Source organism: Cryptomeria japonica, chromosome 3 (genome assembly GCF_030272615.1).
Source record: "Cryptomeria japonica chromosome 3, Sugi_1.0, whole genome shotgun sequence".
In the NCBI taxonomy this organism is placed as follows: Eukaryota; Viridiplantae; Streptophyta; class Pinopsida; order Cupressales; family Cupressaceae; genus Cryptomeria; species Cryptomeria japonica.
In genome coordinates, this window is record NC_081407.1 from 124,338,777 (window position 1) to 124,361,067 (window position 22,291).

Here is a 22,291-nt window from a genome sequence, read left to right on the forward strand (position 1 = left end):
CTCTAACTGCCTTAGTTGAACTGATCTTAACAATACAATCAAATTTAACATGACACAACCTCTTATGCCATAGCCAACTCTCATCAATATGAGCAATTAAGCATGTCTTGTTACCAATGTTCAAGTGGCAGATATTACTTCATGTCTGATTACCGGTTGCAATCTCCAAACTAGTCTTGTTAATGATTTTGCATTTTCTATCTTTAAACCGAAGTTGGAAACCCTTATCAACCAATTGACCAACACTCAAAAGATTATGCTTTAAACCTTCTACATAATAGACATTATCAGTATTATGCTTGCCATCCAAAGAAATAATACCTCTACCTTTGATCATACATGCCTTGTCATCTCCAAATCCGACTTGACCGCCATTGTATTCTTGCAGGGACAAAAAATTCCCTTTATCTCCAGTCATATGATGTGAGCATCCACTATCAATTACCCATTCATCCTTATCTTCAACTTTTGCTGCCAGGGCCTTTTCTTCATTCTTGATAGCCGGTTCCGGTTCATCTTCCTTCAAAGCATAGAACACCCATTCCTTTCCATTTCCGGATTCACTAGCAGAGTCTTTTGCCTGTTCATCTCCAGAGTCATCAGTTACTCGTTCCTCATCTCCTATGTAGTATTGTTTACTTTTCTTGAATCTATATCTATCCTGGTTAGGCTTAAAAGATTTCTTAACTCTTTCCTCAAACCTTGCATTCCTTTCAGGACATCTAGATGCAAAATGACCAATCTTATTACATGCAAAACATTTAAAAGGTGCTTTTCCATCATACTTACTTCCAGTTGGTCCTTTAGGTACTCTTCTAGCAAATAAGGTTTCGAGTTGCTCAAGTTCTTCATCTTCTTTCCTCATGTCTTCCAATTCTTTTGCATGTAGGGCTTTCCAATCACCTTTGCCGATAGATGATGATGATGATGATACATGAAAAGCAGGTTCAAACTTTACAACTCCAGAAGATCCAAATTCTTCAAGCTCAAAAGTAGATAATTTCCCAATCAGAATGTCTTTGTTAATTGAAGTGTTTGCCATTGTTCTTAACTCATTAATTGCAGCTGCCTTCATCTTGTAAGCCGGTGGAAGGGCTCTCAAGACTTTGGAAACTATTTCATCTTCACTTAGAAATCCTCCACAACATTGAATTCCCATAACAATCTCATTTACTCTTTCCATAAATACAACAATTCTCTCATTATCTTCCATTTTCAAGTTTTCATATCTTACCTGGTAACCATCAAGTTTAGCAATTTTGACAGTAGGGTTACCTTCATTCAAAGTTTGCAATTTGTCCCACATAACCTTTGCCAATGATTTATTAGTCCATCCCATGATCTGCTGATCAGTAAGTGCACATAAGAGGGCTTCTCTAGCTCTGCAATCATTTTCAATATTCTTATCCAAGTCTGCAGGAGCAGGATTGCCAGATGCCGGATCATAAGGTGTGTATCCTTTCTCAGTGATTTCCCAAATATCCTTGCCAAGACATCTAAGATGAGTCTCCATTCGAATTTTCTATATCCCATAATTTGTTCCATCAAGCTTAGGGATTTCTCTTCTGAAAATAGTTGCCGGTGGATTAGAAGTGTTAGTTGCCATAGGATCTACCTCAAGCGGTTAAGCTTCTGCAAAAGAGGACCAAAGCTCTGATACCAATTGTTAGGATAACCGCTGAATAACTGAGAGGGGGGGGGGGGGGTGGGGTGAATCAGTTGTTAACAGATTATAACATTTAATCCACAATACAACCTTAAACCGGAGCACATAAACATTCAAATACCGGTAAGCAGAAGTAGATGCTGGTAGACACAAATACCGGTAAACAATGTAACTCAACAATCAAATAGATAATCAATGCAAAACAACCGTACCACATCACACCATGATTTGTACGTGGAAAACCCGAAAAGGGAAAAACCACGATGGGAAGCCTACCCACAGTCAGATGATACTTCTGCAGAAAGTATGTGATACAATGAGAGGCCTGCACATGCAGGAAGACACACTGCCTAGAGCGTACTGCTCATTACAAAAGAGTCATTGACTACAGAGAGGCTACAACCATCTCAAGATAAATGGACAACAATCCAATAGAGTGAACTCCCAGAAATAGCATCTACCATGTATGATAGCATCCGATTACCAAGCCAATACCAACTGACCAAAACATGCTCATGGAGCATATAATACATGAAATCAAACATATTTCACTGATCCAAACATGCCGGAAGTGTCCAATAGATAGTCTCTTCTGCAGGTAACACTAGATCTTCTACCAGTAACCAAAACCTGTCTGCCGGTAACCAATCATAATAGCTAGTGTTGACATCAATGATAAAACATCAATGCAACACATAATCAATTCATCCATAATGCCAACAGTTGTAGGGGTTGTCCTTGGAGGCCCTTGTACTGTAATGAGTCTAGGGTTGGTTCCATGCACAAATTCCCAAGGTGTCCACCCTAGCTATGCCATAGGTGAACCCTTCGGCACCTCAAATTTAAAAATAAATGTCTGTTTTAGTTTAGAAAAAAACAGGTTTGTTAAAATGATAAACATTGGGCATTCTGGTGTTAATGGGTAAATTGGGCTCTCTAGTTGGATTCCTGATATGGGATAAGAGTGATACAATGAGAAATGATCAGTTTAATGGGAACTGGAACTTTAGTCGCTGCTCCAAAGCCGAGTTATCTGAGCTGCTTTTTCTCCTCTTGTCACCTTGTTTCTTGCTCGCAAGATTGTACCAAAACATCTCCCTCATCTAATGAGCAAGGAAGGAGATTGATTCAAGATCTTGTTTGGATGTGAGTTTCCTTTGCCTCTTGGATAGTGATTTTTAGTCGTTTTTTTTTATATATATAATCAAATTTATATTTTAATTATGATTACGATTATTCATATACTATCACGATCACGATTTAATAAACATTGTTCATTATTAATTTTATTTTACAATTAAGATCAGGCATTAGTATATTTATGTTGCTTTTTTATTTAGTAATTGTTTATTTATGGTCAAGCTTATTTTATATTTATATATTGATTATATAGTTAATATATTTATATTTTTTATTTTTAATATTTAATATATACCCAAACCAGCAACATAGGTTTGTACCAAGCCAAACCTGTTACCTGTGGCAAATTCTTCAAGTGGTGTGGGCTCCAGGATCACGAGATTCCTGAGCCTTCCTGCACTTTTCCCTTGCCTCTATTATGCTTCTGCACTCTGTTTGTCCAATGCTGCTTCTTGGAGTTAGTGAAAGCATGTCTTGAATTTCCATGCACTTCATTGTTAGCATAGGTTAAGAAGTTTGGCTGATCATTTTGATCAACTGAATTTTTATGTTTGGGCCTTTTAGGACATAGATTGGATGATTACTCTACTATTCGAGACAGTACAAAGCCTGCAAAAGTAACATTATTATTGGTTGAGTTTTTACTTTGGAACTTGGGCCTTAGCTTTGGCATTTACCCTTTAGTTCTTTCATTTAGTCTGTCAAGATATTCAAGATGAATTTTTTAATGTTCTCTATTAGTAATTTTAATGGTTATTTATAGTTTAATGACCTTATATTCATCAGAGATTGTGAGCTTCTACTTTTCTTTGCAAAAATGTTCATTGTCATAATTGTTTTCTTGGTTTGTTGAGAAGTAGGACACATACCAAAATGTACAATAGCATCATTGTTTCCTTGGGCATATGTTGTCTAGCATTCAGAACTTTCTTAAAAAATATGCAATGTCTAGAGTGCTTTAATGATTATGCTTGGAATAATGGCTCTCCTAAAATAGGGAGGGTGGGAAACAGATGAAACCAAAGAGGAGGCAGCTAGACGAGAAGCACTAGAAGAAGCAGGAGTTCGAGGGGAGATTAAGGTAAGTGTATTTTTGAATAATTAAAGAGAACTTCCTATTATATCTATTTGTTTGAGTTATATCTTGTTTTCATTTATTAAATCATTACTGCTCTTTTCACTTTGCCATGCATTTTCCTTGTGGATTACCAATTTTCTTTCTAGTCGTGCATCTTGTATGAGGCTTGCTCCTTTGACAGTTGCCATATGGTTCCTTTGACAGTTGCCATATGGTGAAGGTTATGTGATTGGATCTATAACCTTGCTGTGTATCAAGTAATTCGCTAGAAGTATGATAGGAATTTTAGTGTGTACTACTTTATTTGATGAAAAATAGAAATTTCAACTTAGTAAACATTTTTTTCCCTTAATAAATTCTGCTTTTAAAAGTTAGTAAGTCCTTGAAAAAACAACCACTCATCATTAGATGCATGATGTCTAGTGATTTTTTTTGGTGAAATCAAAATGCTTGGAATATTAAGAAATTCCGGTCACTTGATTGCACCATATGGACTCTTTCAAGGAAGTTAAGACCTCATCCAAGCAGTCCAATGATAGTTTTGTGTGGTACTAATTTTCTTAGGAACCCAGTAGTTACTGATTTGTAATGTTTCTTGAGATCGTTTTTTTCTGTTGGCTGGCTACATATGTTTCTTGTTCCAAGTTTAATGTAGTTTAAATTTTGGAGCAGTGTTGGAAGATGTGTATAGCACTCAACTAGATTCATGCTTACTTATGCTTGGCTTTCGTAGTGTTGGCCTTTTGGCTTGAAAATGGTAAAGCCTTTTAATGCTTTTCCTATGAAATTGATTTTTTTTAGTTTGATATGGAAGGGGGTTGTGATCTTGACTTGAAATACAAATATTGAAGTTTTATTGTCTCAAGGATTTTCTTATTCAAATATGTTCCCCATTATTGAGTAGGGCATATTAAAAGATTTTCTAAATAGGCTAGGACATATTATATGCCCTTAGAAGCATCAACAATTTTGATAGATGGGAGTGTATGTGGTAGATTAAAATAAATCTTCAAGGGAATAAAATGCATTCCATACCCATACATGAGAATATCTTGTACGATACATGCTAGACAAATTACAAAATGTTTGTTACTAGTATATGATGCCTAATGGATTTGTAAGAACACAAATATGTAGGATGGAGGTACAACTAACTGTTTAGGCAGGAAAACTAAAGTATATTAATATAAGGGGTTAAAATTGTAGGGTGACTTGTTGGTCTGAAATGTTGCGCTCATGATTTTTTAGAGAAAGCAAGATAACCAAACTCTCCATCTAGAATCTTACCTCATTTACACGTGATGATTTATTGATATGCGAACAAGTGCAACATTCAATATGCAAAATGATTTCTGTCAGAAGTTCTAGAAAATTGCAGAATATTTTTTTTTGTCATAATATTGGATGTATGCATCTTTATAGAGGGCCACTCAAAATACATTTATAAATACTGCTAAGTCTTTGATGTGCCAAAACAAACACCATGTGAAGACTAACGTGTGTCATTAATGAGTCTGAGGTGAGCCTCAGGTGTGAATCTGAAGAATAAAGTGACTTCTAATTTGATTTTCATATGCAACAAATTTGTTATTAAGAATATGTCAAAATCTTGGAATCAACATCTCTGTTAGAAGTCTTTTTTTTTTGAAAACTTGAAAATGGAACAATAACAAGCCTATTTAAGGTGCACTTTTGCTGTTGCATTTTGTTATATAAATTAATTGATGAGGATTGGTTGATTGTTGTCGTTGGTTGCTCATGAAGGATGTAGTGTTTACTTCGCTTCAGTGATTATGTCAATGCATAAAACGTTCATCATCACATATAATGTAGATTTGTCTTGGTATATAAAGTGTTTCTGTTGCCATGGGGTAGTCACTTTGCTTAATTATTACGTGTTTGATTATTATAAAGCCTTTGATATAATCAAACATACCTGCCTTTATCTCATTGGGCTGATTCTCAGCAAAGGGTATGCTCGAGCTTCTTAAATGCTTTAGTTGCTGTTACGTTACATCAGAAATGATTCTGATTGGATAGTTGATGAAATTGTTTGGCAGTGTGAGAGAAATGGATTTTGGTACGAGTTTAGGCAAATAGGTTACAAACTGCTTTTCGCCTTATTTTTGAATTCATCCCTTTGGTGAACTGATTGTCGTCAATGGAAACATATAAAGATAATTTTGCTACTAATCTAGAGTAGTTTCTTCTGTATGAACATCAATAGTTAGGAGCTTGTTTGCATCATTGATCTCAGGGCAAGGCTTGAAGTCCATATGTCTGAGATCATGTGACTAGGAGTGTTGCAGCTGTTGTCAAGCGTAGGGATTTTGAATTTTGTTTCCAACTAAAGATCAATTTGTGGTAATTGGTTTACTTGGGGTTGACTTTGGAGGAGCATTTTTTGGAACCGTAGTAGCAAGGAGACATATTGATATGTATGGATTTTGAATTTCGTTTCGAACTGAAGAGCAATTTGTGGTAATTGGTTTACTTGGGGTTGACTTTGGAGGAGCAATTTTTGCAACCGTATTAGCAAGGAGACATATCCTGACCCCTAGGATGCATCTTGGAGATGCAAATATGCCTCTGGTACAGGAGGGGGGTCCAGGGATGTCTCTCAACATCATCTAGGGGTATCTATTGACAATTGTGTGAATCCTTTGATTTAAATCAGTGTAAGTCATAAAAAAAAGTTAAAATTTAAGATGTAAAAGCTCAAAATGTTGTTCATGTATCACTATTGTACATAATCCTAGGTGTAGTAGGATAATATTTTATATTCTATGTTTCCTAGATGTACTAGAAATTGAACAATCATCTTGAAGATCAATTAAATAGTGAGTTCATCTTGATAAATGTGTACATTTTATGATGAATAGAATAGGATAATCATTGAATAGTTTCTTCTTGTCTAATTTCTTGTCTATTTCATTTTTCCAATCTTTTCTTTGCTTTTCATTCCTGGCCCTACAATGGTATTAGAGAAAGGTTGGAGGAGAAGGATGGAGAGGAAGTTGCAGATGGTTCAGAATATCTGTTTGTAGAAGAAATGGAGATTTATATTGTAATATTTTTAGCACATTCATTCTTATTTTGAATGTTCATTTTTTCTGTGTGCAATTTTTAATTTTATTGTGTAGGAAAGTATTTTGCCAGCTGTATAAGTGCAGATTTATTCAATACATGAACCAAGCGCTGTGTTTCCTTTAAAGAACACTCTGCACTAGATTCATATGCTTCCTTAGACTTGCTGTAGGGCTGTTGCCTTCGTTCATATTCAGGAAACTGGGTCTAATAATGTCATAATTAGTTTGGTGATAATACAGCTGTCCTTCATAAGTAGAATGCTGCACATATGGGTAAATCCAAGCTGCTATGGTGGCAGGCATTTCTGTATGCAATTATCCTTCTACTGCACCCATAAACTGTGTCTGCTTTTTGTTTCTGAAACCCTTCCTTTGAATGCTTCTTGTGTTTATTGATACATCTATGCCCTACTATTCAATGACTGGTATTCACTATTTTAAAACTAAATAAATCTATACCACTCAATTCATGCAAAATAAGCAATTGAAAAACAAAGAATCAACATAAAAAAGGATGCTTGGATTTTTGGTTCTAGTTTGTGGCTTGTAAGGCTGCACAAATACATGAAAGACCTGATTTTCATTGGCAAGAAAGGGATTGTGTTTTCCATTCTCGGTTCCCATTTTAAGTGGATGTTTTAGCATCTATTTCTTGAAGGGATGGTTTGAAAATTTAGAAGGGAGTTCAGAAGAAATGGAAGGACGAGAGGAGAAACAAAAGAAGGTGGAGTATAAGACAAGATCTGCATCCAAAAACTTGGTCTTATAGTCTTCAAGATTGGCACAAAGGTTTGAGAAAGAAGCGTGATAATTGAAAAGGACTTTGTCTTTAATAGGTGTTATTAGATTGTTGACAAAGAGATGCTAGAGCTCATGATCAGGTAGATGATAATGCATTTTGGAAAGCAAGGATTGGAATCGAGTTACAAAAGGATTTGTATGCTCATGAGCATAGTTCACTGGATCAAGCTTGGAGAGCACTCAGCAAGCCAAATTTTTTTAACTTGGCAACTTAGAAAGTTTGATCCAAAACGTTGATGTCAAAAATCTTCACACAATCTAAACCAGAAGCAACTTAGAAAGTACTAAAAATTAAAATCTCTTAAAGAAACCTTTTTTTTTTTGTAAAATTTATTCAACTAAAAATTAACATCTTGAAAGAGAAAATGCATGGTTTTATAGCAAAAACATTTGAAAAACGCATTTTAACCAGTTTTTACTTGCGTTGACATTTTTACCCATGTTTTTTTGTGTTTATAAAAATGCGGGAGTTAATGTTGTGAAAACTCGCCTAAAAAAAAATAGATACTCGGCAACTTGGAGAGTACTCATAGAGTTTGCAAACTATGCTCATGAGTATGTTGCTTGCATCGTGCCAAATTAATGAAATTAACCTTCAAGTGAGTGTTGACTTGAAAATGTTGCACAATAACATGTGCAAGGATTGTGAAGAATTGTGGGGAAGAAAATAGAATCATTTAGGGGCATAACTCGAGTGTGTGGGGGAACAATTTTGCAAAAGGGCAGCTATCATATACAAAATCCAAATAAGAGTATTGAATGAATGCCCAAGCAATATGTGGTCCCCTTTTCCATTGCACATCTTAAAGTGAGGGGCCACAAATGCAAGAGGGAAAGGATGGGAAATAATGTTAGTGAATAAAGGATTATGATGTAAATCAATTGTGGCCTTCTAGCAAGAAGCTTGGTTCACATTACATCAAAGTGATGTGTGATATGTTGCATGGCTAGGGTAGTAGGAGGATAAGGATAAAGAAGAAGAAGGACGACATTATAAGGAAAAGTAGGAAGAAAAGTTGTGAGGGTCAAGATAGGACAAGTTGTGTAATGAGGGATATGGATAGGGAGTAGTGTAAGAAGTGGGGTAATAAGAAAGTAAAGGGTACAATGAAAGTTGGGAAGAAGGATCATAAGAGGAGGAAGCAGATTAAGAGGTAGAAATAAAATGAGAAATGTAGTGTGGGAGGTAAGTGGCACAAGGGACAACATGTAGATTAGGGAAGTGGGAGGAATGAACAAGTGGCTTAATAGTGGTAGAAAAAGGGGGAAAAGGCACAAGAATAGGTATTAGGGATGGGAAGGAATAGTTGAGAAGGGTTGTAGAGGTGGGAGTAACCAATGGTTTGGAAGAAGTGGAAGGAATAAGAAAGAAGGATGGAAGAGGGAGGAGAAGAATGGTGAGTGGCGTGGGCAATATGTTTAATATGTTGGAGAATGTCTAATCCATAAGAGTTTGTTATGAGCATGTCTAATATGTTGGAGAATGATTAGAACAAAAGAATGTCATGGACGATATGTTTGATATGGGTGAACTCATAATGTTGGTTCTCACTTTTTGGTACATCTTGATTTTTGCTGAAATCATACATTTTTTAGAAAATATAATGATTCAAGCTTTAAGAGGCCCCATTTGAAGTAATTAATTGAAGAGAGTTAGATCAAAGGCTCTTAGATCAAAATTTCTTGGATATAATCTCTCTACTTCTAAATCATACTTGTAATGGAGTCTCCTTTACATCTATCAAATGCTGATAAAAAACCAATTTTACATTAGCTTTTGGGGGGTCAAATGAATTTATTTAGAAGTTTTGTTTTTTTAAGTATTTAATCCTTATTATAAGCTTTCCAACTAGTATAATTTTTAATATATTTAATTTCATTAATATTTTTTTATTTTATTTCTTATGAATGTAGGTTTTTCACCGAACATGAACTTCTTTGTTCAATGCATTGGAAAAAATAGTAAACTAATTCAAAAAAATTCTGAAAAATATCTATGCACTAGGTATCGATGTCTTCTTTCTAACGAAAAAAATAAAATTGAATTTTGATATATATAGAACAAGTTATGTGTTCAAACGTACACCTATATCACTATCAAACCAATTGCATGCCTTGGGTATTGACGTTAAAAACCAAAATTCAAAAGAATTAAGTTTTAAACATTTATAGAAAAAAAGTTATGCTTTCGGGATGCACATCACTCTTAAAAAATGTTGTTTACTATAAAAAACTAGTTTTTGAGGGAGATGGAAAAATCAATAAAATTTTATTAAACAAAAAAAATTAAAAAAATATTTAGAATCTACAAACAAGATGTTACAAATAATTAGTTTACATAATCTTCAAATTCTTAACGGTTTAAAAGTTATAGGTGTTGGAAAGTTCAAACTCTTAACGGTTTAAAAGTTATAGGTGTCGGAAAGTGAAGGTTTTTTTCAAAATGTTCATCTAAGTGTCAAAGTTGGTCAAAAAGTGGAAACTAGTATTGTGATTTCACCCATATATAAGCATGTGGGGAAGCAAGTTGACTAAAGAGGAAGGGCTAGCGTGATCTTTGAGGATGGCTACCTCATCATGGATTTGCAAGTAGGGCAATAAACTGATACATATGGAGTTTCATGTGCTCAAATTGTGTGTCATGATTAAAATGATCATTAGTGGGAGGAAAGGTTTTGGTTTTGTCAATGACAAGGAGATTTGGGAGGGACATCTTCAAGTCAAAGTGGGGCTTAGGATAGAGGTTGAGATGGATGGGAAGAGGCACGATAAAGAAAAGGATTATAGAAAGGGGATAAGATGGGTGGAGGGAGGGAAAAGTAGTGGTAGAAGTGCGAGTAAGGAAATTGAAGGGGTGGATTGGGAGCAAAAGTAAGATAAGAGGGAGTGTGGGTAGAGAGTAATATGGGAGGGAGAAAGTAGTTGAGAGGGTAGGATGTAGAGGGGAATAATGTGAGGGGAGAAAGAGAGAGTAGGTGGTAGAGAGAGAGAGAGGGAGGCGAAGAAGGGAGTGTAGGAAAGGGGAGAGTGAATGTAAGAAGAGGGAGAGCATAAGAGGAAATAAAAACGGTGTGAATAGAGGAAAGAGAAAGTGTAGAGTGTCTTTAAGAGTAGTTGATTTAGATTTTGTGAGAGGGGATGTGTATGTAGTTATAGGTGTGCATGTTTTAGTTTTCTTGGCTATAGTCAAAGAAATACAATGTAAGTATGTTGGGTACACCAAAATGTAGATGAAATGGATATGATTTAAGTCTTAAACTAGTAGTTTAATTCTCACTTGTCTACAATGTATTCATGTAACTAAGCTAATCTAATTTTCATTTATAAACCACAAAATAATAAATTTTTTAGATTTTAACTAAGTCTACAGAAATACAAAAGTTGAATTGATAAATACTAGTTGAAATGACAAGTAGAGGGTTAAGAAGCATGCTTGGTTCAAAAGTTGTAGTTTGATGGTTGCAAAAAACAAAATAGGGTTTGGAACAAGTATCTGGAGATTTGCAAGAGATTTGCAAAATACATTAAGTGCTCGTTTCTGACAAGGAGTGCTTAAATTTTTATGAGAAACACCATGTAAGTATGTTGGGTACACCAAAATCTAGATAAATGCATATGATTTAAGTTTTAAACTAGTAGTTTATTTCTCACTTGTCTACAATGTATTTGTGTAAAACTAAGCTACTTTGGTTTTCATTTATAAACTACAAAATAATAGGCTTTTTATATTTAAACTAAGTCGACACAAATACAAAAGTTGAATTGATAAATACTAATTGAAATTGACAAATAGAGGGTGAAGAGGCATATTTGATTCAAAGGTTGATGTAGTTTGATGGTTGCGAAAAACAAAATAGGGTTTGGAACAAGTATTTGGAGATTCACAAGAGATTCAAAGAATGTATTAGGTGCTCGTGTATGATAGGTTGTGCTCATGTTTGGTAGGGTGTGTTTCTAACTTCCAACAAGTGCTTGCGTTTGGATGTTTGCCTCAAATTTTACCTTCATGGTCATGTGTGTAGAATTTGGAGATCTTCACATGAGATGTAATACTTGTTTAAATTTAAAGGGGGAGATGGATATAGGAGATTGCCTCAATTTGCCCCTTAGGATGGCATGTTTTAGCTTCAGTGTCTTTATAGATATTGGGAGTTTGTGATCTCTAAGTGTGAGGTTGTGCTAGGTGCAAGAGTTGTAAAAATGGAAACCTAGGGCATGCTAGTATAATGTGATGTGTGTAGTGAATGCATAAACAATGAGTGGTGGCTTAAGGGTGTACCAAAGGAGTAATTTGGTATAGGGAATGTGCTGAGGTGATTTCTAGGTTTAGGAGTTTCAATGGAGGTCCAAGAAGTAACTTTCGCCTTGCAACCTCTATGTTCTTGTAGGTTCACAAAAGTCTGTATGGACAAGTTCCAATGGCTTTGTTGTTGAGTACTCCTTTGACTTGAAGCTTGCTCTTGTCTATTTCCCATACTGACATTGCTTGCAAAGAGTGTTTGAAGCTTTCACAATGTTTGGTATATCTCTCACAACTTGTTTGGTGTTTATCTTCACTAGATTAGTAAAATTCATATGGCCCATTCTTCTATGCCATAACCGACTTTCATTTTTTTTTGTTCCACATAACATTTGTTTCCTTTGATCTCATTGAGGATGTATAGGTTGTTTGCTGTTCTATTTGCATTTGCAAGTATTTTTCTTGGACTTGCCTTCCTCATCTTGCAATCATGAGCATGAAATGTGAGGGTGTGTTGTTGATCACACATTTGACTAACACTAAAAAGATTATGCTTCTTCAAACCTTCAACATACAAGATGTTTTCTTTTTGTTTTTTGTTTTTCCATTATTAAGATTAAGAGTACCTTTTTTAGTAATCCTTGTTGTAGGTTTATCTCCAAATTTTACTTCTTTCAAAGTGAGAAGATCGCTTTTGTCCCCTATCATGTGGCTTGAACATCCATTGTCAATGTTCCATTGATTTCCTTCATTTTGAGTATGAAAAGCAGTTTGCACAAGCACATATTTCTCCTTTTGTTTTTCTTGTTGCTTCCTCTTCTAAACTTTTGTAGGTTCTTCCTTTCGCTTGCCAAGGGTATCCACCTTGTTTTGTTTAGGAGGTTTTGACAGGGAGTTAAGGTACTGGAACAACTTCCTACACTAATTTTGAGAGGAGGGTTATGCAAAAACTTTTTCAAATCTTTACAACATTTACAAAAACACAACAAAATAAACATAAATAACATGCATACCACAACATAGTGATTTACGTGGGGAAAACCCTTTTGGGAGGAAAACCCCACACTCCAAAAGCCATCCAATATATTATTCAGAAATCAACAACATAATACAATATATTTGCAGAGCAAGCTTCTCACACGAGTATCACCAACTAGAGATTTGAACGTCACTCAACAACTATAAGACTCTGACAACCTTCATCTCTCACACCGAATATATAAGAGATAATATACATGAAACCGTCAAACAATATTACAAAACAATGAACTAAAACTAATTGAAAAGCGACACCCAACTTATCTCCAATCCAAGATGCCCTATGGTGTGTCAAAACACACACCAACACGTGTAACTCCTTTTACAATTCATTTATGTGTTCAACATGTTTTATATTTCCCATTTTAGGAGACCTAACTTTCAGAGGCTATAATTTTTGATCTGAGAGTCGGATTGATGAACTGTTTGAAGCGTCGCAAAGCTTGTGAAGTGCTATATCAAGCTATAACCCAATTACGACCACTTTTGGGCATATCTGGATCCTCTAAGGCCTTCATAATTGACTTTGAAACTTTAATATCTTCAAATTTCGACATGATCTTGCAAAGAAAAAATATTGACATGCTTATCTCGCCAATCCATAGCTTTGGGGACAATTTTGGACCAATCCATGCCATGCTCAAATGTAAACTTACTATAAATAGTAACCTTATGTAAATGCAAACTTGAGACACCATTTTCCCAACAAGTATTAATATTATATTTTCCAAAGTTATTAATGCTCAATAATGTAATATATTGTAAGATATTGTAATTTTAGTTTCTTATTAGAATCTTTCTATTTTGAGATTCTTTGTAATTCTTTATAATGATCTTCATGATCATTCGTAAATACAACAATGATTTTTTACCAATTACGTTTCCGTAATATGGTATCAGAGTGGGAAACTTAAATTTTTCAAAAGATTTCATGTTGAAGTTTTTTAGTTATTGAAAAATTGGAAATTTTTTTTTCCTGCTAGTCGTGACACCATTCTCTGTGTGGCTTCATTTTCTGCAGACTGGAGCCCTCAACCCTCGATTTGGCTCTTTTTTTTGTTTACGCGATTTTTTTCTGCAGTTTGCAACGGAGATTTTCCAAGTTTCGACTGACATTTTTTCTGTGTATTTTGCATGGCATTTCTCTGTGTTTTGTTCGACTTCTGTGCCCGACAAAGCTTTCTTCTGCAGCACTCGCGACGTTTCTTTTCCGCTATTCTCTATTTCGCGATTTTTCTCTGCAACACAAAAAAAAAAATTGCAACGTGGTTTTTTGACAATTTTGGCCAAATCCCCGACGCGATTTCGCGTTTTGACTGTGGATTTCATCCTTTTTTTAGCACGCAATAGATTGTTTTTGGGTTTTTTGAGAGCTCAATTGGATCGTCATCAGAATTTTCTAGGTGCATCATTTTCCGTGCCTCAAATTTCGTGCCAGCAGATTTAAATTCCGATTTCAGATTCTTTATGGATTTTTGGGGTCTTTGGATTTTTCTAGGTTAGCCAAATTTTTTTTCTCGAAATCCGTGTCAGCAGTACTTCATCTGTTTTTTTGAAGTCTGTACCTATATCTGCCTTTGTTTTCTGCATTGGGATTTGTGCTTTGTATTCCATTCTATTGCCTCTTTGATTTTTGTTTTCCGTGCATTGGGAAACGTGCAAGATGGCGTCATTGACCAACTTGATGTTGGAAGGTAGTCAGCGATTCAACGGCAAAAAATATAACACCTGGAAGCACCGCATGCTGACAATCTTCGAATATCGCTGCCATGATGATCTTGTCTTGGGAAAAGAATCTCGTCCTTCTGTAGTCGGAGCCGATCAAGACAAATTTAATGACCGCAATAGGGAAGCGGTCATGCTTCTCAAGCTCTCTGTCACAGATGACCGGCTACCTCAGATTCCTTTTGGTCAATCAGCCTCAGAAATTTGGAAGCATCTGAAGGAGTTGCATGAGACATCCGACAAAAGCCGAGCATTCTTCTTGAAGAACCAGTTGTTGTCCATCATGATGGATGAATGCATGTCCTTACAGGAGCATCTCATGAAGATTAAGGACATTTGAGATCAACTCGACGCTATTGGTTGGAAAATGGAGGAAGAGGATATGGTAGTCATAACCCTCAAAAGTCTACCAAAATCCTACGAGCACTTCATAGAGACTCTCAACATTACGTCTACGAATGTTGATCCGAAATTTCTAGAGTTATGCACCAAACTTTTGCAGCAGGATCGCTGGAAAGAACAATTTGGTAGCGGTGCCACTTCATCCTCCTCCGAGCAAGCCTTTGCAGCCAAATCCTTTCACAAGGATAAAGGCAAATTTCAGTCATCTCAGTTCTCTCAGTCGCAGGGCTCTAGTCAGTCACAGGAAGGCTCGAAAAAGATGAAGGTTCAATGCAATTATTGTCACAAATATGGCCATCTGATTAAGGATTGTCGCAATCGGATAGCTTCCGAACAACAGAAGCAGGGAGGTTCTCAACCTAAAGCCAATATCGCTGAGCAGAAAGAGTCTGCCTTTTACGCCTTCATGGCTAAAAGACCTGTAGACCATGGGAAATCTTCTGCTTGGTATATTGACTCTGGTGCTTTTCGGCATTTCACTCCCAGGCGTGATTGGTTTACAAAATTCTCTCCCTATACTGATTCAGTTATTTTTGGAGGAGGTGAGGAGTATACAGTTGTCGGCAAGGGCAACGTTCAGATACAATCTGGTGGGAGGAATCTCATATTCCTCAATGTTTACTACGTTCCTGGCATGGAATTGAACCTTCTCTCTGTGAGTCAGATTATGTGGCATTCTCCTCAACTTGATGTCATCTTTAGTGCACATAAGTGTTCTATTGTTGATCGTGCGACACGCACTACAATTGTTGTTGGTATTGAGGATCATGGTCATTATAGACTTGTGGATACATGTGATTCTCTTGAGCACGCCTTCAGAGCAAAACCCTCCTCTATCTCCCATCTATGGCATCGGTGATATGGTCACCTGAACATTCATTATCTTGCTCAGCTTGTTCGGGAAGATTTAGTACATGGCCTACCTCAAATTCAAACTCAGAATCAACGAGTTTGTGAAGCTTGTCAGGCTGGGAAACAACACATGACACCGTTCAAGGATGGTGACTCATGGCGAGCCTCTAAGGTACTGTAGTTGGTCCACGTTGATGTATGTGGTTCAATGAATACTATTTCTGTTACTGGGTGCAGGTATTTCTACGTTTTGTTGATGATTACAGTTGTAAGATGTGGGTGTACTTTCTTAGATAGAAATCAGATGTGTTTCCTGTATTTCAAAAATTTAAGGCCTTGGTAGAAAAAGAGTCTGGTTGTTCTATTTTTACTCTTAGGTCTGATAATGGGGGGGAGTTTTGTTCTACTGCTTTCTCCACTTTCTGTGATACACATGGAATAAAAGGTTAGTTAACCACACCATACACCCCTCAGTAGAATGACGATGTAGAATGTCGTAACCGCACCGTTACAGAAATGGCCAGGTCTATGTTGGAACACAAAAATGTTCCTAAGAAGTATTGGGCAGAAGCAATGTTTACTACAGTCTATCTCCTTAATAGGTCTCCCACTCATGTTGTTAAAGGGAAGACTTCTGAGGAAGCTTGGACTTGTCGCAAACCCAGGATCAGCCATTTGAAAGTTTTTGGCTCTCTTGCATATGTTTGGATTCCAGATGCGAAGCGCTCTAAGTTGGATTCCAAGAGTCAGAAGCTCATGTTTATAGGTTACAGTGACAACCATAAGGCCTACCGACTGATTGATATAGACACTGATCGTGTCATCTTCAGTTGCGATCTGGTCTTTGATGAAGATCGAGGACCATTTCAGCTTTCCTCGTCTGAGCTAAATTATGAGGATCAGCCTTTGAAGGCTTTTGATTTAGGTGTTCGTCTTCCATTCAGTTCACCTGATGGGAGGGATGATGCAGATTCTGTATTTGATGATGCACTACCTGAATTTCCTCCGGATGATGCTAATCTTCCACCAGTTGTAGATCCTCTTCCACCTCTAGTTCTAGTTATTCCTCCTCCATCGAATGTTGGCACATCTACTCTCCGGCCTAAGTAGTGGGCTAAGACAATCAATGATCTTTGTCCGGATGAGCTCATTGAGGGTAGATCTTCCATAAATAAGGGCAAGCAGCAAAATACAATTAACTTTGCTCTCATGTCCAACTTTCATAGTATTTATGAGCCTCAGACTTATACCGAAGCAAAAGAGATTCCAGAGTGGGAACAGGCAATTGATGTTGAATACCAAAGCCTTCTGAAGAACAACACCTGGGTTCTCTCTGATCTTCCTCCAGGGAAGAAACCCATTAGCTGCAAATGGGTCTATAAGGTCAATATCATGCAGATGGTACCTTAGATAAATACAAGGCCAGATTAGTTGCTCGAGGATTCACATAGTGGGAGGGCATTGATTATGAGGAGACATTTGCTCCTACTGCCAAGATGAGTACCATTCGTCTTCTTCTCGCTATTGCAGCTCAGTTTCGATGGAAAGCCCTTCAGATGGATGTTAAGAGTGCCTTCCTCAACAGTGAATTGCAGGAAGAAGTCTACATGACGCAACCTCCTGGTTTCAAGGTTGCCGGCAAAGAACATCAAGTATGTAGACTCTTTAAAGCACTCTATGGACTTAAACAGGCACCTCGAGCGTGGTACATTAAGATTGATCAGTACCTGGTTGCTCATGGTTTTTAGCGTTGCCCTTCAGACAGTAATCTGTATATCAAACACTTTGGTGATGATATTCTCTTTCTTGTTGTCTATGTGGATGACTTAATCATTGCTGGCAGTTCAACACATTTGATTACAGAAATCAAACAGGATCTGTGTAAGGATTTTGATATGACGGATTTGGGGCTTCTCCATTATTGTTTAGGTGTTGAGGTTTGGCAGACTGATGGTAGCATTTTTATTTCTTAGCCTAAGTATGCTAGGAACTTGCTTGACAGGTTTTGAATGCAGGATTGCAAACCTACTTCCACACCTATGGAGACTGGCTTGAAGTTGTCAGCCAAGTCTAATTCTCCTCTTGTAGATGAACCACAATTCAGGCAACTAGTGGGCAGTCTCATCTATCTTACTGCTACTAGACCTCATCTCAGTTTTGCAGTGAGCTACATTTCACGCTTCATGACAACCCCCAAGGCTGATCATTGAGTAGTAGCAAAGCGTGTGCTGCGTTATGTGAAAGGCACCTCTGATTATGGACTTCTTTACACTAGGAGTCATGATCCTACACTCAGTGGGTTCACAGATATAGATTGGGTAGGTTCGGTTGATGACAGGAAGTCAACCTCTGGATATGTGTTCAGTTTGGGATCCGGTGCAGTCACTTGGACTAGTAAGAAGCAGCAGGCAGTGGCTCTGTCCTCGACAAAAGCAGAATATCGGGGAGCAGTTAAGGCAGCTTGTGAGGCAGTTTGGCTTCGCCGGAAGCTTGCGGATATGCAAATATCTCAAGGAGCTCCGACTCCCTTGTTCTCTGACAATCAGGGAGTTCTCAAACTTGCCAAGAATCCAGTCTTCCATGAAAGAACCAAACATGGAGAGCTTCATTGTCATTACATTCGCCAGTTGGTTGAAGACAGATCCATTCAGTTGCTGTATGTTCCTACAGCGGAGCAGCAAGCCGATATTCTCACCAAGCCCCTCAGTCCAGATAAGTTTGTAAAATTCAGGTGGTCTATTGGTGTAGTTGATAGATTGAGCAGTAAGGGAGGGCATTAATATTATATTTTCCTAAGTTATTAATGCTCAATAATGTAATATATTGTAATTTTAGTTTCTTATTAGAATCTTTCTATTTTGAGATTTTTTGTAATTCTTTATAATGATCTTCATGATCATTCGTAAATACAACAATGATTTTTTACCAATTACGTTTCCGTAATAATAGGTTCTATAAAACCGCTTTTATGAAGTGTGTTGTATGACCATAGTTGTTGCACTTACAACACAATGTTGTAATGCAATAAAGGAGCAAATGTATTGTACTTTTTTATTTAAGAACCCAAAATTATTTCTTGCATGCGCTCTACAATCCGTTGCTTTATGACTAAAGTGATTACAAAAAAAACAATAACCAAAGAGAATTTTGGAACCTAGTCATGTGAGACTACCTTGGGTGGAAAGATATTTTGGATTTGTCTTTGATTTTGTGAGAAATGCTGGTTTCCTGTGGGACATCATTTTTCTCCTTGTTGCTTTCATTATTGATGGAGCTCTTGAGTGCATTTGCACGACCTTTAGGCTTTTCTTCATTTATCTTCTTGGTGATTGTGTAGCCTTTGGATTTTGATCTTCTTTATTATTCCCTTAATTTTCTTCATAGCCAAGATGAATCTTAATGAATGGTGACCTTTGGAGTTGATAATATCATCCACTATTTCGGTGCTCTTGTCAAATTTTATGCTTTTGTTCAACTGAGTAGTTTTTTCCATTTCCTTAATTAAGCAAACAATTCACTTGTCAAATTTTATGCTTTTGTTCAACTAAGTAGTTTTTTCCATTTCCTTAATTAAGGAAACAATTCAAGATTCTAGCTCCTCGTAGTTTTCTTCCTTTGTCTTTACCTAAATTCTCACCTCTTCTTCTATTTTTTTTTGCCTCTTCTAATTGAATCTTTAGGTTGATGATAATCTTTTTTAAACTCCTCAAGGCTTTGCGACATTTTTGCTCTTGAATCACAGTCTTCATATTAAGCTGTAATTTTTGTTTCAAATTCCTTTTTTTAATAATCTTGTTGATTTTGCTGAGGGCACAAATGAGTTCTTCACGATACTTCTCCATCAATTTCGATATTTTCTTCCTCTTTTGAGGCAACTTTTTCTTTTCCTTTGTCTTCCCTTTCCAAGACATCACTCCTTGTTTCTAATGTTAGGAAGAGAGTTTCTTTTCTATCACTGTTTGAGATACTTTCATTGCTCTCCTCAGATGAGCTACTATATCCTTTGGAATAGAGGCTTTTCTTGTGCTTATGGAAGTTCTTATTTTCATCTTTACCTTGTTTGTAGCTCTTTATGTATTGATGATGTTTGCTCCCTTTCTTTATGCTATGATTTTCTTCATGATTGCTACTTTCATTTTCTGCATGTGGACACTTAGCAGTAAAATATCCTACTTTTCCACAGTTAAAGCATTTAAAGAGAAGCTTACCATTGTACTCATTGTATCTCTTCTTAAGCTTTCTCACAAAATGGGCTTCTTTTGCATTTGATTCATTGCTCAAGTTATCGCTTGATTCAAGCTCTTTATTCTTCATCTTCTTTGAAGCTTTAAAGGCTGCTTCTCACTTTGATGACTTATCTTTTTCAGTCCTCATTTCATGCTCTATTAGGATCCCATGCAGTTCTGCCATTGTTAATGTATCTAGAGCCTTCATTTTTTCAATGGCAGAACTTTGGCACCAAATCTCAAGGGGAGAGAACTTAATACTTTTCGTACAATCATTGAATCTTTCACCAAGTCCTCTAATGGTTTTGACAATTTCATCCACACAAAGGAGGTAGACTGCAATATTTTCTTCCTCTTTCATTTTCAAGCTTTCGAATTGTCTTCTATGGGTTTTGAGCTTAGCCTTCTTAGCTTTATCATCACCTTCATAGATGTTCTTAAGTTTGCCCTAGATTTCTTTTGCTGATTCACAATGCATCACCTTGACAAACTTTGATTCTGATAGACCACATAGCATTCATAGCCTTTTCATTTTTTAGCCTTCTTTTCAACTTGATTTGTTGGTGGAGATGTTGGAGGTACATAACCACTCACTACTGATTGCTAAATATCAAAGCCAAGAGCCATTTGATAGGTTTGCATTCTTATGCTCTAGAATGCGTAGTTTGTTCTGTCAAATAATGGAGCTCTATTTGTGGAGAAACATTATTGACTAGCCATGCGCGTTCTTTTGATCTACCTTCTACTGGTTAGACTATATTTGAAGGAAGCTGCTCTGATACCAATTGATGAGCACACAATTTTTTTGAGGTGGGGGGGGGGGGGGGTGAATCAACATAAGATAAATTTTTAATAATTAGAATCTAACAACCACACAAGATCTAAATAAGAGACACAAGATTTACATTGAAACCCTTTTAGTAGAAGACCACAACGAAAGATTGCTTGTGTAATGTCCCCCCTTTGAAATAAATTTAATAATAAATAATAATAAAATTAAAATACAAATAAATAAATAAAATTATATTAAAATATAAAAGAATATAATTAAATATAATTAAACTTTAATTAAGTTAATGAATGGTCAAAAAACATAAAATGAAAAGTCGCGACTCCCTCAAACATGAGATATAAAAGGGAGAAGATAACCTAATTTGAGGGGAATAATTTAGGAAGGAGAAGAGCAGATCGGATTTAAATAAGTGCAGTTCTGATTGTGAAAGGTTGTGTCCCTTTCAAAGGGCAGAAATAATGAAGAGTTGCAACCTTTCAAAGGGGGCTAATGGTGAAAGGGTGTGTCTCTTGCCAAAGGGCATACATGATGAAGAGGTGTGACCTCTCCCTTACATTGAGAGATATAAAGGAAAGATATATCAATTAATAGATTATGGGGTGTGACTATTAAAAAAAGACAAAAAGAAACCAATACACCAAAGATCATCCAAGGAGAATAACAATGCAGCAATGAATTGAATCGAATAAACATAAAGAGGACAGTAGATATATAGAGACACATCGATAAAAGAAGTGAAGAGATACATGAAGTAAAATGAATAATGAATGATGAAGAAATAAGTAGGTTGTTCAAGGAGAAACCAATCAAGTGAAGTTTAAACAGATTTTATGATTCAGATGTGATAAAGGAAAAGTAATGATTCAATTAATGCGATATATTTGGAGATCATTTGAGTTAGGTAAATCCAAAAGGAAGAGTGTGTTCCTCAATGCAGATTTGATAAAAAGAATATGAGAAGATAGATTGCAGGTTTGACAAGAAGGATAAAAGAGTTTTATAGCAAATTTATATAAGGAGTTAGAGATTATTTCATAAGCAGATTTGAAGATCAAGTTGAAAGGAAGAACTAAGGCATAAGTTGTGAGGAATTTATTACTCTAACCTGAAGGCTCAGTTGAGCAGCAGCAATTTATAATAGTGAAGCATATATTTCAAGTATATAAATCAGAGAAAGTTATCAAGATACTTTTTATCCTCTAAACTATTCTTACAATTTTAAGTCAATATTATAATGAAAT

At 36.2% G+C, this 22,291-nt stretch overlaps 1 protein-coding gene across 1 annotated transcript in view; it reads left to right on the forward strand.

Annotated features, from left to right (window-relative positions):
* Window positions 1-22,291, forward strand: part of LOC131038739 (nudix hydrolase 16, mitochondrial) — an 85,738-nt gene that overhangs the window by 40,845 nt on the left and 22,602 nt on the right. Inside the window, exon 3 of the mRNA XM_057971277.2 lies at window positions 3,804-3,887. Coding sequence (XP_057827260.1) covers window positions 3,804-3,887 — 84 coding nt within the window. The remainder of the gene's footprint in view (window positions 1-3,803; window positions 3,888-22,291) is intronic.